The 19,217-nt window shown below is 36.9% G+C and overlaps 1 protein-coding gene across 1 annotated transcript in view; it reads right to left on the bottom strand.

Annotated features, from left to right (window-relative positions):
• Positions 1-18,168, bottom strand: part of CHD1 (chromodomain helicase DNA binding protein 1) — a 104,680-nt gene extending 86,512 nt beyond the window's left edge. Inside the window, 2 exon segments of the mRNA XM_074282016.1 lie at positions 15,569-15,748; positions 18,022-18,168. Of these exon segments, the coding sequence (XP_074138117.1) occupies positions 15,569-15,621 (53 nt within the window). The 5' untranslated portion in view covers positions 15,622-15,748; positions 18,022-18,168.
• Positions 18,169-19,217: the final 1,049 nt, after the last annotated feature.

Below are 19,217 nucleotides of genomic sequence, written 5' to 3'. Positions count from 1 at the left end.
GCTGTATCCATAGTGACCTCATGTCTGGCTGTTGTGGTCATCAGCTTTATCATTGTGTGTATGTTCTGTAGTTTCATAAAGAGATGGAATATTGCTAACATGTGTCATTACCTTATAATCGCTGGGGGTCTGACCTTAGTGCTCCCCCACTTATCCTGAGTATTAGGGGATGCAGAACTGGTGTATTGCTTCATCCCCCTCCAGATTCTTAAGGCCCCCATACATTTTTGCAGCTTCAAGTCACATGATGACCTCCCCTGGAAGCCCCAATGTATGATTTGTCACTGAAGCTCATTATGTACATACAATATATCGCGCAATTATATACATATATGCACAGTCTTGCTTGCGATTATGATAAATTATGAGTGCAGCACGTACGATCATGCAGCACTGGATCATGAGAATTAGTCCCAGGATTCAGAGGAAGCCAGGGCATTTGGGAGGGCCTCCTGAGCACTTGTGTGCAGTGAAGGTCTGAAGTGGGAGAGATAGTGTGGGAAATGGAGGCATCCCAGCACAGAGGTAGCTTGGAGGAAGTTGGGCATTGCAGTCTGTATGTCTCTGTGTGGGCAAAGTTATTGCTGGTATATTATTTTTGTAGCGTTGTTTATATATATATTGGTATTTTACTATTAGCAATTTGGAATCCCTTAGAAGTAATGATGCCAAGAAAAAGAAAAATTGACTTGGAGTGTAGGATATTCAAAGAACAGTGGACTTATGATTATTTTTTCATGCAGTACAAGAAAAGAGCTGTATGTCTGATATGCCAGAATATAGCGTCCCAGGCCGGGGTATATGGTGTGGGGAAGGTGTGTTCAAAGAATATAATTTGCGTTGACACTATGAAACTCAACATAAAGATAAATATGATTGTTTGGTTGGAGAAGTGAGAAAAGATAAAAATATTAAAACTGAAAAATACATTGACAACTCAGCAAAATATTTTTGTGAAGCAGAAGCAGCTAAATATTTCATCACTGCGAACAAGTTTTCAAGTTGCCAAGCTAACAGCACGCACTGGCAGACCATTCATGGAGGGAAAATTTGTTAAAGAATGCCTTCTTTCTGTTGCCAAAGAGATATGTCCAGAGAAGGCCGATTTATTTAGTACAGTGAATCTTTCAGGACCTACAATTACATGGAGGATTGAAGAAATGGGAGACAATCTGCATCAGCATTTGCAAAACTCCACAAAAAAAATTTCATATTTTCCTTGGCACATGACAAAAGCAATGATGTTCGTGATGCTGCATAACTTCTAATTTTTATTCGTGGGACGAATGATTATTTTGAAGTCATAAAAGATCTTGCTGCACTGCAAAGCATTAAAGAAACAATTACAGGAGAGGATATCTATGAAAAAGTTTGCCAAACTATGAATAGTTTGGAGCTGGACTGGGCTAAACTAGCCAGCGTGGCAACTGATGGTGCCCCTAGCATGGTGGGGCTCTAAGAAAGGAGTAATTGCTCACCAAGAGATGGACAAACATAACCATTCTCATCTAATAGCCATACACTGCCTCACATCCACCAACAAGTGCTGTGTAGTAAATCACTGAAGTGGGACTCTTAGGAAAATTGTGGTATTTTGTGTTAACTTCATTAGAGCTAATGCAATAAATCACAGACAACTTCAGGAATTTCTGTCTGAACTAAATGTTGAGTATGAAGATGTTCTATATCACACAGAAGTCCATTGGCTGAGTTGAGGGAGAGTTTTGAAACGTTTCTATGACCTACTTCCACAGATTACAACTTTTTTGCTTTCAAAAATAAAGTAGTATCAGAGCTCAATGATGCAGAATGGAAATGGCACCTTGCCTTTATGACAGATGTAACAGAGCTACTCAACAATTTCAATATGCAACTTCAAGGAAAGGGGAAGCTCATCTGTGATATGCAATCACATGTCAAAGCATTTAAAGTAAAATTAGGCCTCCTCATCAAACAAATGGAAGGAGGAAAACTTCTGCCATCTCTCCACAACTCAAAATCTATTAGCAGAAAAACCACTGATTGCATTCCCAAACAAAGCATGTGTGGATTCATTGGAAAAATTGCAAAAGGAGTTCCAATTTAGATTTAAAGAGCTTCATCTCCATGAATAGGACATACAACTTTTCCATAACCCATTTTTTATTGATATTGAAAATGTGGATACAATTTACCAAATGGAACTGGCTGAACTGCAGAACTGTGACTCTCTGAAAGACACATTCAAGTCAAGCAGCCTTTAAAATTTCTACGCATCTCTCCCCTCTGAGACATATCCTCATCTCAGGAACCATGCACTCAAAATGGCAACCATCTTTGGCAGCACTTATGTCTGTGAACAGACTTTTTCTAGAATGAAACATTTGAAATCTCCAACCAGATCAAGACTAACGGATGCACACTTGCATCACTTGTCCAGACATTGACTATCTCATTATCCAAAAGCAGGACCATAGTTCCCATTGAAATACTGGTAAGTTTGTTGATTTAACTTTACTTTTTAAATATTGTATTTGTTCCCATTTTGTTTCTTCACTTCAAAATAAGATATATACAGCGTGCATAGGAATTTGCTAATAGTTTTTGTTTTACTATAGTCCGGCCCTCCAACAGTCTGAAGGACAGTGAACTGGCCCCCTATTTAAAAAGCTTGAGGACCACTTTCTATAGAATCCAATTCTAACCTAGCTTTCCAACCTCACAGGACATTTATTCCTGTTTCACACTATGTAATCTAGGCAAATTTACTTTTATATCCAACAACCTTATCTTCCCATTTGTGTATCTTTGTACTGTCTTCCATACATAAAATGCATTGTTTCTCAGAGTCCCTCTGCTTTTATAAACAACTCATTCACTCTTCTTTACAGAGCTTTTTTCCTATTCACTCTGCTATCTCCTCCCCTCTCCAACTTATATATAATACTACTTTATAGATTTGTATTTATTAACTTTGTATCTAGGTATTTTATTCTGTATGAACCCAAGAGGTAAAATTTGCATAAAAAAACTTGGATGCTAGAAGTTGAAAAAAAGAAATCTAGTTTTATTATAAAGACTTCCTAAAAATTAGAGGTTCCTACTCATTGAAGATATAAAAGCAAAAGCTAACCACCTGTTTTGCATCTTGCAGAAGTAAGTGTGCATAAAATAAGTGTGTATGTGTGTACCCATACATGCCATTTCATATACACATATGTGCCTCATTAGAATATAAGCCTTCTTCCAAGTCGGAATTGTTTCATTCTTTGAATCCCTAATCCCTACTAACATGGTACCTGGTGTATACATAGTAGAAACTTAAATACCTATTGAGAAATTGATCCTGTTTTCCCTCCTCTGGATGCTCTCAGCTTATCAATGTAGTTCTGAAAACAATGTGATCTGACTTTGGCAGAACACACAAGTGAAACCCTCTTATTCTTGAAAGCTATCATTCTCTTATTAAGCTCACTTATCTTTTGTGGTTGAAAATCTCAGAAAGTGGATTTATATTAGGTTCATAATGTACTAAACTCTCTAGATCTTTTTATATATACATCTAACCATGCATCCTTTATCTTGGCTTTGCAAAGCTCATTTTTTAAAAAATTCAAATACATTTAACATCTATCCCTATAAAATTTCTTCTATTTAGAGTGAATTTAATTTCTTAATTGTTCAGATCTTTTTGGTGGTTAACCAATATTTTAACTATACTTCCTAATTTTGTATCATTTGCAAATCCAATAACCAAGCTATCTTGGTCTTTAACCAAGATAATAATAAAAATGTTAAAAACCAGAGGACCAAACAAAAAAGTTTAGGGGATACTCTATTAACTACCTCCTTTTTACAATCAAACCACTGATCACTACTCTTTGAATATGACTTTTCAAACTATTCCAAATTGAACCGTACTATTATCTACTCTATTTCAGTCCATTACCCCCCATATAAATAGCATGAAAATCTTTTATCAAATGCTTGGTACAATCCAATTAAATTACACCTGTAGCAACCCCATTATCTAAACAGTTTAGAAAATTCTAAACTAAGTTTCTAAAGTCATTCAATCAGACAATATTAAGCATTTTCTAAGATAGGCTCAATTTCCTGGATTGAAAAAATTGAAAGTTAACAAGACAGGGACAGCTAGGTGGCACAGTGAATAGAGCACCAGCCCTGAAGTCAAAGAGGACCTGAGTTCAAATCTGTCCCCAGACACTTCTTAGCTGTGTGATCTTGGGCAAATCACTTAACCCCAATTTCCTCAGGGGGAAAAAAAAATTAGTTTAACATTATAGAATGGGAACAATGAAACAGTACAAATAAGAAATCCATGCTAGAAGAGCACAATTGTCAAAGCACTGAGAAATCATTATACAAAATATCTCAGAAATAATAGGATACCAAATAGGGAAAGGAATGACAAAAGCTTCTTTGATAGTGGTCAAAAGGCATTAGAAGAACATCAATAACTAATAACTCATGTGCTTATTTTATTTCCTTTTAAAAGTCTCTGAAAGAATGTTCTACCTAGGTATCAAAAGCATCCTTGAGAAAATGAGAAGAAACAGTCCAGCCTTCACAAACTATTTTTTTACACCAAATCACAGCTTTATAATCACACTACTGACTGACTACAGGAACCCATGATTTAGTGTAAGATTACAAAATAGTCTTCTGAGTTAGCAAAACAAAACAGCCTTCAAGGTTCAGCTTCAGTAAAGAAATTTCTCATGTCTAAGTTAAGAATGTACAAAATTCCCTGATTAAAAATAACCAAAGAGATAACTCTTTCAATCATACTCTAATTGTCAAGCAGACACATAATAGAGATTTATGTTTATCGAAAATGTTCACCACGATCATGGAAAATTTCCTAGATAGGGTCCAATAGGAAGAGGATTTCTTATTGATAAGGAGTTCTCTCAAATGCTATTTCTGGATGAAAATGCACTGAATGAATCAAGAACCAGGATACTACAAACCCTCTTCAATGAAATTATCCCCTAAAATTAGAGACTGGATTAATAAACCATACAGGAAAATTAAATGGTTAAAAAGTTTCCTACTGCTCAAATCATAATATATTCTTAGAAGGGTTAGTCCACTGAATTAGTGATGTACCGAATTAGGACACCAATGCACGCGCACACACATATACTCACTTCTTGAGAACACTTATGTTCTCCCACTGTTAAGGCTGAGAATTTCAAAATATCCATATAGTTATAAAACAATGAAGATTATAGCTGACCTAAATAAAAGGCACTGAGAAAAGGACATAAGGTGGAAATAGCTATACCATACTTCCAATGCTAATCTATGAATTAAAATACCATACAGAAAATGTATGCTTGGAAAAAGTGAACTATAATACAGTAAAGGATAAAAAAGTCCTGTAAAATGTTTTATAGGTAAACATTTCAGGTAAATGTAGGTTTCATTTCACATGTAATTTTTTTTTTAAACAAACGAACAGGGGAGGGAAAAATAAAACGAGGGAGGGAGGAGAAGAAAGAGGGAAGAAAGGTAGACAGGGAATAGAAGGAGAGAGGAAAGAAAGGATGGATAGTAAAAGGGAGGAAGGGAATAAAAGAAGTATTTGAAAGGAAAGAAAGGAATACATTCTTGTGTCACCTGACCATACTACTAAGACCTGACATACTACTAAGGCCATACTACTATGGCCTCTTTCAGGACATAGCCAAAGAAAACTTCAATGAGAAATTCAAGAAGCTTAAAGTTATAAGTAAGTAGGGTTCCATGTTATCCCAACATGTCAAAAATCACTTCTTAATGTAATTTAACTGGATATAAATGGAATAATCCTCTATTATCTGCTTTCTGATCAATTTTCTGACCCATCTCTGAAACAAAACAAACTTCTGGCTTTCCCTAAGCAGTGGATGTAGATGATTTAAGATTGAAGCCAGGGCAGCGAGGTGGCGCAGTGGATAGAGCACCAGCTTTGAATTCAGGAGTTCAAATCTGGTCTCAGACACTTAACACTTCCTAGCTGTGTGACCCTGGGCAAGTCACTTAACCCCAGACTCAAAAAAAAAAAAAAAAAAAATATTGAAGCCAAATTAATCCTAAACTACACAGGCCTCAATTGAGGGATGAGTGTCTTTTAGGGACTATTAGAAATAGAAAAGGATACTAAATCAATGCTAGTTATCTGTGACCTTTGCAAGAAGCTATTCCTCACTCTCTGATTTAACAGTATTCTAATCTTCCACCATTTCTGAACTACACTCTCCTTTGCCTTCAAAACTTTGTTAAAATCTCATCTGATCCACAATTCCTTTTTCAACTACTTCATATTTCAGTAATCTGCCAAATTATCTTTTCTCTGCACATATTAACTAAACTCTTCATGTAATAACTAAATACATGTATGTCTATCCAAATACATTTTAAAATATGTATTTGCATTTATATTCAAATATATACATATTCTATACATATTAGACTGTCAATATTTTTAAACTTTGTAACTGACTACTATGTAGTGATAGCAGCAGTGAGAAGCAATCAAATACCCAAGAATGATATGGGCCTGACCAACCACTAGTGCTGAAATCACCAGGGCAGATAGGTATCTCAGAGAACACCAGACCTGGGAACAGGAACAGGTGTCAGTTGTAGCCCATTACCCAATTCCAGGTCAGAGTTCCTCTGTAGAGAAGAGGGTTAAGGCTATAAGTAAAAAATTCCCCAGCTGAGTACAGAGCAAGGAACAAATTCCAAAAACTTAGCTCTGTGGTTCTGAGTCTAAGAAGAGAGGAGGGACTTAATTAAGTTTCAACCTTTAGCCCTGCAGTCTGCAATGGAATAACCAAGGCAAAAAAAAAAAAAAAAAAAAACCAAAACCAAAACATGAAAAAACAATCTAACATCAAAGAGAATTTGAACAGTTGCCCTCTGAACTCCCAAAACCTCCTAATGGGTAAAAAGTAACTAAATTCAATAGCAGTGTAGGAAACTCAAGGAAATTGTAACCCAAGGAAATTGCACATGAGCAAAAAGGTTTGTGGCACTTCTTTTTGTGGTGGCAAAGAACTGGAAAATAAGTAGATGCCCATCAATTGATGTAGTGTCTGGACTTGTTCACTATAGGATTTTGGTACCAGCCCCTGATTATAGGCTGATTATAGGTGAAGAGTGAAGAGGAGAAACTCATGGATGGTCAAACATGAAGTTCATTTATTTTAAGTTCTCCTGCTATTGTTGTGTAGCAAGTTTTCTTGCTACATTAGTATTTCTGCTTCAAGTACAACACAGGTTATCACACACCCCCAGGGGGATGGAGAGCCAAACCAGACATCATTAGCAGGTTCCCTGACTGGGCTGGACGATCTTATACCTCACTCAGAGTTCCCCCACTATCTGTGGCCCTCTACAAATTGGGAAATGGCTGAATAAGGTATGGTATATATGAAAGTAATGGATAGTATTGTTCTATAAAAAAATGATGAGCAAGCTAATTTTAGGAAAGTCTGAAAATATTTACACAAACTGATGCTGAGAGAACAAGTAGAATCAGGAATACATTGTACAATGAACAAGTTTGTGTGATAATCAACTATGATAGGGTATGTATGTCTTTCTTTTTCTCTTGATACCAACAATCCCACATTTATAGTAGTCACTAAATAAATGTTTAGCAAGTGTGATCAATTTTGTGTAGGGAGAGGTACAAAGATTGTCAAAATTCAGTTAAGTATTATGATATTAAAATATTAAGTATTTAGGAAATGAGTATTATTTCTTGGTTTATGTAAAATAGTCCCCAGAAAGCAGACAGAAATATTTGCTGCCATGCTAGAATGTCAAATTGACGGATTATAATTCTCTTTATGTTAACTACAAACTTGAATGAATGAATGAATGAAAAAAGAATTTAATAAGCATTTGCTATGTGCAAAATACTAGGGATACAATTGAAAATGCAAGACAGTTCAAGCTCTCAAGGAGCTACATTCTAATTCAGATTATAATCAACTTGTAAAAATTATTTATAAAGAGATACAATTTTGAGGTAATGTGAAATGACTATAGGTAAAACTAACATTTAGTATCAAACCTACATCTTATCTTTGTAACACAACCAATACTGAGTCTATGTATGAAGCATTACTAAATTGTGATACAAAAAAAAAAAAAAATTATTCACAAGAGACAAGCTGAAACAAGTTGCTGACTTGTAAAAGTTAGCAAGGTCACCAATTTCCTTTCTGCTCAGAGGGCCAAAATGATTAAAACTAATAAAAATGGAGCTCTCACAATTTCAAAAAAAAAAAAAAATAACGCACCTGATCTGCTAACCAAGCTTTTAATGAACAGCAAATTATGCATACACAACAAATTCTTCTAAAGTAAAATACATACTAATCATTCAAAAACCAAACAGGTACTGGATTTTCTGCTTCTTCAATCTATTCCTGCAACACAACATACTATAGGGAGGTTAAAAATGAGAATATCCCTAATCAAGCTTGAAAAGTCTGGTTGCAAGTAATATACAAATAAACACAGCTGGCAACTGTTGTGATGAAATGATCCTATGAAAGAACTGTCTTTAGAAGTCTCTTCTTCAGTTATGTACAACCTTGTGTTGAGCTGAAACTGTTGCAGGTGCATCCTGACACACATTTCCCAGAAGATATATTTCAATGTAGTAAGCAACCACAGTACTAACAAAGTGACCCATTTTACTACCTATTTTCTCTTTATCACCTTCCCCCCATTAGTCAACAGGTTTGCCCCTCCATACAAAACCCAAGAAAACACTTTCAAAAAAAAAAAATCTATTTGTATATTGTAAAATTTCAATTTTAAAAGTACAAATACTATAACAGAGATACATGATATTAAGGGGGCATAAAGAGTATGATAACAGATACCAAAAAATCAAGTCAAATATTTAAGTTTATTTTAAATAATTTTTTACCTTCAACAAATATTTAAAGATGCTTTAGGGTAGAGTTAATTATTTTTTGTTGTTAAGACAACAAACTGCTTCACAAAAATCTGAAATGTTACCTTCTCAATTTCTTAGCTAGATATAATATTATGGAGGACTTTAGAAGATATTAATATTAGAGACATAGAAAAAATGAAAGCACCTCACAATAAAAGAATTTGCTTCTAGAATACATGGTATTAAAAAAAAGCAACTGTCCAACTTTAGGTTAGAGGTGTGCATATTTTTCTATGTGTGAAGAATACATGTATGTGTATGTGTACACATATGTACCTAAAGTAATGGTTCTTAACCTAGTGTCTGGAGTCTAATTTGGATGGAAAACTATATTTATTTTCACTAACTTCAAACTGAAATTTATTTCCTTAAATATTATTCTAAGGAGTCCAAATGTTCTAACTGAAAACCAAAGAGGATGACACAAAAATGTTAAAGAATCCTTGCCCTAAGAGAACTCAAAACAATTTCAGAAACATGTGAACCTAGTCAGTTAGAAAGCTTTTAACTTTTTGTTCTTCTTGCTTCAGATTATTTTCATGACAATATATGAAAATAGGCCAGGGGAAAAAGCCAAAGATAAAGATAAAAGAGAACTAATTCTTTTTGCTCTGATTTAAAACCAAACAAGTGGTTTAAAAGGGGGGGAGGGGAGAGAATCTTTTTAATAAAATCAATATCATTATTGAAATTGCAGTTTGTTGATTCTCTCTTATAGAAAGTGCTTATTAAATATGTAGGGGTCCATTACCACCTTTTTCATTTAGAAATGTGGTTAAACTCGAATCAAATTCTCTACTGAGGTACAACAATGCCTTCTTTTAATAAAGAAGATGCATTCTATGATCATGTCTTATTGGGTAGAAAGAAGGAATCCATTCGATATTTCCACACACCACTTAAGAATGAATAAGATATGGGGCAGCTAGATGACAGAGTGCATAGAGTACTTGCCCTGAAGTCAGGAGGACTAGAATTCAAATCCAGCCTCAGACATTTAACATATTTCTACCTGTATGACCCTGGGCAAGCCACTTAACTCTGATTGCTGTAGAGGAAAGAAATAATTAAGATAGAAATTACTATGAAAGATGAAAAGGGAAGTAAAGAAAACCATGAAAGTAAAATCGATAACAATGAAAATAACAAGTTTTTAAAATAACTGAAAGTGAATGCTGTGATATTATAATGACCACGGTGGACCTCAAAGGCTGCTTAGCAAACAGAATAGTGATGGATTTGAAATCAGGAAGATCAAAATTCGAATTCAACCTTAGACACAATGTAAACCTGACTACATCACTATACTGCTTCAGTTTCTTAGTTGCTACAGTGGGGATAATAATAGCACCAACTTACAGGATTACTGGAAAATAAAATGAGATATTTGTAAAGCATTTTTGAAACCTTAATGAAAACATCACATGAATTCTGTTATTATTATTGTTATTGTTACTAGGAGAAAGATGAATAGGGACCTTCTCCTGTGCTTACTTTCAGAGGTGGGATACTATGAATACGAAATACTACAAATGTCAGATTCTAGATGTGTTGTTTTTCTTTTTTTTGCTGAAATGCTTTCCCATTCCATCCCCTTTAAAATTTTCAAGGGAGGAAGAAAAGAATACATAAGGAAATTTAGGTGAAATCAAAATAAAAAACATCAATAAAAATTTACTGGAGAAAAAAAAAGTGGCCCTGGGCAATGATAGATTAATGAGTTAACTAATAGCACACAACTATTATGTGCAAAATTTGGAAGAACTTGAAATGATATCTTCTTATTGGCTTCAAGACAGGTTCTCCACCCACTATACAATTCTACCTCAAAAAAAAAACCAAAAAAAAACAGAAGAGTAAAATTGCTAGCTGAAAATAAAATTTACAGAGAGCTTATATATTTATCTATATCAAATGTTCATTAAAACATAAATAATCAAAAATTGGATTGGATATAAGCAGGACGGTAGTTGTAATTAAAAGGACAGGATCACAAGTGTTCAGGTAAAGACACTTCACAGTCAGCTATCTTTTCCTTTCACACACGCTACCAGACACCCCAACTCTACTTCTAGTTTTTCCATACTTGATATGTTCCTTATCTTTGCGGCTGTACAAGTTGCCCACCATATCTAAAGGGACTTTTTTTTTTTTGCCCCTCATCTCTACCTCTAAGGATTTTTATTTTGCTTCAATGTTCAGTTCAGATGCTATTTACTCCACGAAAACTTTTTTGATTATCAGTTGTTAATGTTCTATCCCTACTCAAATTTATCTCCTAAGCTCTTTTAAGGGGAGAGACCTTTATTTATTGTTTGTGTATCTCATCAAATTAGCACAGGACTTGGTATTCAATAAATGATTCTTGAATAGAACTGCAATCAAACTTAAAAATCATCACTACTCAATGGATTATCACATAAATGTGGGTCTACACTACCATCAAGGTAGTATGTTTTCTTATTCTGTGTTATTCCTCTAGATATTTCTCAGAAGATAAATTTAAGGTGTCAGAGGATTCTCCCTCGATTGTCCTACAATTTATGTGTATAAGTGGAGCACTCTCGCTGTCCATCTGTTAAACCCTCCTCTTAAAAGCCATCCTGCTCTTCCACTCATAGATTTTCGTCATGACACCCTTTACACCAGAGGTATCAAGCATACTGGGCCTGTAATATTCGCATGCATAATCTTAATCAGATTAAAATGAAATTGGAAAATATGTAACAAAATAAATAAAAATACAATAGAATATAATATTGATATAAGATTTTTCCAAATAGAAGCTTCTATATGATGTTCTAAAAACAGGTTTAGTGGCATCTGTTTCTGAGTTTATCATTACTTTATATCATCTCTGCTGCTTATGTCATCTAGACAATTATGTTACAAATTACTTTCACTATTTATGTATCTCTTGATTACTCTTTATATTCTTTGAAGAATGTGGTGTTCTAAGGTATATAACTACTGCCAAAACATTTCTATTGAAAGTAACAGCTAAAAACTAAAATTTCGATTTCTCTGAAACACATAATAATAATAAAATGATAAGGATTAAGATTTGATTTTCAAAATAAAATTTATTTCAAGAAAAAAAATCTTCAAAAAGGCAAAGGAGAAGAAATGCAAAAAACAAATAAACTGGCTTTTTGTTTTAAAGCTTGAAAAAAAATCATTATGTTCTTTAGGTAGCAACTTCCCAAACAAAAATTTTAACTCAATTGTGAGAATTTTTCATAACAAGTCTTCTAAATTTGCTTTAAAATATTTCAGAATTTTAAAAAATTTATAATCAGAAATTACTGCCTACTTAGATTAGATTACAAAGTATTAGCAGTTAGAATTAATTTCCATTTTTGCAATAATATGACCCCAAAGTACCATAAACATAAAATACTAAACAAAAACATGCAATTTGGAGATCATTTCATCCAAACCACAAATTTTTTAGATTAGGAAACTAAGGCCCAGAAATGTTAAGTAGTTTATTCAAACTAGAATAACAGAATTGAAATTAGAATCCAGTTATCCTAACTCCTACTTTATTGTCTTAGCACAACAATATGCTTTCTCACATATATAATAGAGGGAAGAGGGATTTTTGTTTTTTTGTCATTTGTTGAATAACACAGCATATTACTTTTTCCCCCTACCCTATATACTTTTATGACTGCCCACTATTTCCCTAATCCTTGCCTTTCCTGTTTCTCCACCACAAGTACACAGTGGGGAAAGATATTATCTACTATTTTTCTACCCTCTAGCAGAAGAGTGATTTTCATTTGTTGCAAACAATTTTTAAAACTTATGACACAATCAACTGCAATATAATTTTAACCAATCTAAAAATCTGAAGGAGTTATGATTGACTAAAGTTCCTTCTATTTTTTTTTCTAATTTTCATCAATGAATATACTAGAAGTTTACTTTGTTAGGATATGTAGATATACTGTCTGAGGCTCATCATATTTAAGTTCAGAGAAGCTTGGTATCAGCTTGGTAGCCTAATAATAAATTCTGGGGCCTTAGCAACTCAGTTCTTCAGTCCATTTTCTGAGTTACAAAGAGAGCTTAATTCTATGTCAATGAAATAGGCCCCACACCAATTAAATTATAGGTCCTTGAAGTACACAAAGTAAAATGTAAAATCAGAGAGAGGAACATGGAAGATTTTTAGAACTATCATCTTTTACCATGATCACAGGAAATTGGTAAAACACATTTTACATGTGCTCTGACAAAATAAGAATAATGGCAATTTTTAGCACTTATAGCAAAACAAAACAAACAAACAAAAAAATCCACTCTGCATGTTAACATCCTTGTGCAAAGGATTTAAAGTTTGTGTGTGTGTGTGTGTGTGTTTGTGTGTGTGTGTGTGTGTGTGCATGTATATAACTATGGTATGATAAATAATAATTTCTTTTTAAAAAAAAAAATTGTTTTCCCCCATGCTTGTATAAAAACCTACATGATTTATTTGGAGAGATAGGCACCAACTGATCATCTTCAGTTTAAATACACATATGAAAAAAACTCATAACCAGTATGTTCACTCATTTGCCAAAGAAAAACCTCAGGCTTTTAGAAAATGGTAAGGTTATAACATTTCTGCAATAAAAGTTTGAATCACAAAGCATCAGAAGGAAACATAGATATTACATATTGTTTTTTTTTATTGGTTATACTATTTGTAATAAAAATGTCATCAAATCCAAAAACTTATCACTAGGCATTTTCATCAATGGTCTGACAAAATGAGAGCAGATTTACTCTTTATAATAAACATTTAAACATTAAAAACAAAGACAAAAACATCCGGTGCTAATACAAGATGAAATAATGCAAAGATGAAATTATAAGAATATAAGGACGAAATAAGACAGGTAAGATATATAGATAGATAGATAGATAGATAGATAGATAGATATGTAGAGAAATAACAGTAATACAAGGCAGAAAGTGTGCATGTAAGGGTGAAAAAAGACATGATTTTTGATAAAAAGTTCACTTTCAACTGGAAAAATAAAGATTTAAGAAAGTTTCATCTCAGCTGGGCTTTAAAGAATGATTTAAACTTAGAGATTTTAACAAGACTGCTATGGTGAATTCAAGCATTAAGAACAGCTGGGACAAAAGGTAAAAAAGCACTGAAAGCAGAGTAGGCAGAATGAGAAATAGAAACAATTAGTGATCCAATTTAGCTCAAATGATATAAAGATAAAGAATAGGTGTAAATTAGCATATATGACACAAGATTGAAAATGTAGTAGGAAACTGTGGAAATGCCTTTGTGTACACATTGTGTGTGTGTGTGTGTGTGTGTTTGTAGGGCAGTGATTTAACATAGTCAAGTAAATTTTTAAAGGTAATAGGAGCTGTATAATGGAAGGATCTAAGTGTCAAAGATTTTTTTTAGGTTTTTGTTTTGTTTTGCTTTTGGTCTAAGCTAATGATTTCATAAGAATAGAGAACTTCAGAACAGAAGATTTCCTTTAGGAATGTGGAATGCAGATCATCAACTGTTCAGAAACTGAAAGCCTTAAGAGCATGCATAGCCTGGGGCGCTTAGAGGTAAAGTGACTAGCCCAGGGTAACAAAACATAAAAACCAGGCTTTCCAAAAACTGGTTCCCTCCATAAGACCCCAAGCTTTCATCAAAGTATCAAAATATGAAATATAAATTTTATTTAGTAGGCAAGGAGGATCCACAGGGCTAAGAAAATGAACAGACAATAAAGGGTGACCAAAAAAGATTCAAGAAATTCATTAGAGAGGTCCTATTTGACTAGAAATGAAAAGTTGGATTAAAGAGACAAAATTAGGCAGGAAAAGTTAAAACTATAAAATAATCTAGGTAAACTGATGATGAAAACTTGAAACAAGGTGGTTTCAGATGATAAAAGCTATTTCACTGTTACAAGTGGCAGAATTTGGCAAATGGATGCAGTTGGGGGAAGAATTAAAGGATCAAATATGAGTCTGAAGTTTCAAGCCTAAGTGAAAGTAAAGATGGTGGAATTATCTACAGAAAAGTTATGAGACCAGATTTATAGGTGGGGAATAGGGAAAAGGAGAGAAAGAAGAATTAATGACTAAGTAATTAAGATATTGGAATTTCAGGTGCCAGTGAAAATGTCCAGGTACATGGAAACATGTTACTGAAGTTCTAGAAAAGTGCTAGGGATGAATATAGATTTGGAAGTTAGCTACATTGAAATGATTAATGAAAGCATAGGAAGGGATGAAATTACCAAAGGAGTCTACAACTGAGTTAAAACTTATTACAAAACTAATTTTCTCTTTATTACATTAGCAAATTTTGAAACATAAAAATAAATTATGTGAAACTTTTATAGAATTTTATTCTTTGATTCTCCATGTAACAGAATGGGACAAAATTCAAAATATAACATAATTCTTCTGCAGCTACTCAAATATGGCAAAGTGACAAAATTACTTAAATAGCTCAAAGAAACCAAAAGTCCGAAAACTTCTATAAGGAAGCAATTGTTGAGTTCATCCTTTGCAAAGAAATTTGGCGAAACACTATTTTCTATAGGCTTCTCATAAAAAAAATTTTAAAATGCTTACCTTGATTCTCCACTACTGTTTCTAACACTTTCTTCATCACTGTGTCCATTCATTGTAAATATTCAGAAGTTTAAAATAAAATATAAATCCTCCCGGTTTACAAGCTAGATTGTTTACTTGAGACGGCTCTTTGCTTCTTTCCAAATGGTCACAAGTTATTTCGGATCCTTTTCAAATTACCTAGAACAAATCAATCATTTATTTTTTAATTAAGACTTAAAATTCCTATAGAAATCACACAAATTAGGCACATAAAATCTATCTTGGATTTGCCTAGATATATGATGAGATTGTTTTAAAAAGATATTAGAAAGTGCTTTAAAAAGGGCTGAAATGTTTCATATTGCACAGTAGTTCATCAGTATACCGATATTCACTGACAAAATGCAATATTGATATATAATATCCCTGTGGATTGATGAATTTTTAGCAGCAATATGAATTCAATTCACAAAAATTAGTCCAATTGTAAAGATTGATAAAGTATAAAAAAGTTTTACATAATAAAACATTTCATGACTAAAGTAAAATCCAAAAGCTTGGCTGTGGAATGAACAGAGAGCAGTCCTTAAAGCATTAAGATCTGGGTTCAAGATGATAACCAATTTATAGTGGGTGGAGAAAACTGTACTTCCAAACTTTATAAATTCAGTTCACCTATGAAATCTCAGGGCCAGACCAAAAAACATAAAAATAAAGGCAACTATTCCAAACACTAAAAGAAATAAATTTCCAAAAGGGAATAGTAGAATTGTAGTGTTTACTGAAAAGGGGGTGGGTGAGAATCAATCCAATAAAAAGTTATTAATAGAGAGGGAATATACTTTAAATTCTTATTTTGCCCAATTTAGAAAGGGATTCCAAGACACTAATTTTGAATCTCCAGTATGAGGGTTAAAACACCACAGTAGCTCCACCTCCTCAGACAAGATCCCAGCACAAAACATAAGAGTCACCTACAAGCCATCAATGAATAAACAAAGGAGATCTCTAGCAGGGAACCGAAAGGAAGCAGCAGAGGCGGAGACAGAAGATCCTTCCTCAGCCAAAAAGTAACAAGACAGCCTGCTGAGAGTAGAACTGTTGTAAGCTCAGCACAGAGTAAATCCACTTCAAAGATTATTTTTCACAAAAACGGAATGAAAAATATTATCTAATGGAAACCGAATCCTACAGAAAGATAGAGACTAATTCCATAAGGTCCTGGGTCTTTCTATGCAAGAGCTGTTTGTTCTTTATGGATCACTAGTCTCACCAGCATTTCTTCCTGATGTGAAAAAGGGTGTCCCAGAGTCTTAATGAAGTTTAAAAGCTGAAAATTTAACTAAGACTTTTGGGTCAATCTGTATTAATTCTACTTCTACCCTAAATCTTATATGCTAAATCCTCTTCTAAACTCCACATAGCTTTATAACTTTTCTTCGTTCGTCCCTTCTACTCAGCATAGCTCATAGCTCTCTACTATGCCATCTTCTTCAACCTCATTATTTCTCACATCCTCTCCCTTTTCTCAGAATTAAGTCCTATACTTAAAGAGTCCTTCTGTCAAGGACCTCCCCCTACAGAAGCTCCTATACCCATCACTGTCTTCTGCCTTTCACTAGCTTCATCCAAGATTCTCCCCTAAGATCTCCCATAACTGCTTTACTCTTGAATTTTACAAAACGGGTTCCTGGACCCCCACCCCTCCCACTCACCTACAGCTCTTCCTCATCCAGTGTTCCATCAACCCTCCTCATCCCTTAGCGGAGTTTTCCTCCCTCCTCCCCCAGCCTAATAACACTCTGGAACTGTTGCCCTGCACCTCCCTAGATCCGCTTCTTTCCCGCCTCAAACTTCCCCGAGGTGCCCCTTTTTCCTGCATCACTTCCAGCCTAGTCCTTAAGAGCCTACTCCCGCACTTGGGGCCCCGCCCGCCTACCCCCCCCCCCCCCGCAGCTCCCCACGTGCTGGATGCTGCGGGGCTGGCAGCTAGAAAGTGCTGGCTCCTCTCTCCACTTTCCTCCTCGTTCTTTCAGAGGTACCGCACCGGGGAGGCCTAAGCGATGGCGACTCCGCAAGAGAAGGGAAACATTCCCCGCTCTCCCTCTCTGGCGATCCCCTCTCCGCACGCACACGCACACATATACACACACACACACACACACACACACATACACACGCACACGCGCGCACACACATACACACACTTCCCTATCCCACGCGCCGCCTCCCGATAACCCCCTCTCCAGCCCCGGCTCGATCTCTTCCGCTGGGCCGCACAGCCCCGGGCCTCTGCTGGCCGACCAGCCCGCTTTCCCTCCCCCATCCCGCCCGCCCAAGGGCCGCTGGGCCGCTGCACTCGGCCATCACGGAAAAGCCGCCTCCGGCCGGGCAGGGCCTCCCTCCCCCCCTCCCCCAGTCGCGGTCCCCGCCGCCCCCAAGCCTCGCCGCGACTGGTTCCCCTCCTTTACCTGTGGAAAGAGTGTCCCCGGCCGGCGGAGGGACTCTGCTGATCTCCTCCCGGAGCCCGGGCCGCGCTGCGGCCGCTGTGGAGAGACTCAGGTCCCGGTCGTCCGGGTAGTGTCTGTGTGTATGTGCGCGCGCGTGCGCGCGTGTCTGGTGTGTGAGCGTATGTGTGTGAGCGTGAGTATGTGTGTGTATGTGTGTGCGCGCGTGTGTACGGAAAGGGAGGGAAAAGGGGGAGGAGGGCGAGGAGGGGAGGGGAAACGCTGGCCCGTGGCACGAACTGGCGATTCTCAGTTGTGGCTACAACAATCAATTCATTATTGAAACACAAACAGAGAGAGAGAAGAGGAGAGAGAAGTAACGAGCCGTCCGCGAGCGCGCGCGCTCCCGCTCCCGCCGCTTATCGCCTCCCGGCAGCCGCCATGACGCCAAGCGAAACCACCTCCTCCTCCTCCTCTTACTCCTCCTCCACCTCCTCCTCCTGCTCCTCCTGTTGCTCCTCCTCCGGCTCCGCCTCGGTCACCGCGTCGCCTCCACTCGCGCGACGTCGAGTCCAATCCGCCCCCTCCCCTCTCCGGGTAGTGAGCGGACTCGCGCACGTCGGGACCCCGGAGTTTGCGCGCGGTGGGGAGGGGGGCGGGGTCGGTGGCGATTCTCCGTGCGTCTAGATTGGGGCCGCTGAGAATAGCGACCTCTTCTGCCCCCGCCGCTTCCGCGGCCTCGGTCTCGGTCTCGACGGGGATTCTAAGAGACGGAAGCTCGTGCGGCGCCTGTGACCTGGACGCGGAAGCTGCGCGGCCACGTCTGTGCGGCCGCCGTCCGCTGAAGGGCCAGAGGGGAGCTCCGAGGAGCTGCGCCGGCGCCCCGGGCTTGTGCTTCCTACGCTCTCCGAGAAGTCGCGAGCGCTGGTACTCTGAGGGGCCGGGTTGGCTGCCTAGTATTGGTGGCCCGGAAACCTCGTTGTTGGGCAGCTCGCCGCCCTTCCCCCATCCACAACTTGGGCAACAGCCTGTTTGGAAGACCTGGTTTGGGGTTTGCTCTTGTTTCATGTGGGCTTGGTTTAGGGATCTGGTGGGGGGCGGTGAGGGTTTAGAGGTGGGGCGTCTTTTTTTTTGTTTGTTTTTTGGTTTTTTTTTTTTGTTTTTTTTTTGCTTGGGGGTGGAGCCTGGCTCTTCTTGGGGTTCCCTTTTCGCACTGCGTA

Source organism: Sminthopsis crassicaudata, chromosome 1 (genome assembly GCF_048593235.1).
Source record: "Sminthopsis crassicaudata isolate SCR6 chromosome 1, ASM4859323v1, whole genome shotgun sequence".
Taxonomy (NCBI): Eukaryota; Metazoa; Chordata; class Mammalia; order Dasyuromorphia; family Dasyuridae; genus Sminthopsis; species Sminthopsis crassicaudata.
The sequence above is the reverse complement of the archived record's forward strand: the minus strand, read 5'-3'. Positions and strand labels throughout refer to the sequence as shown.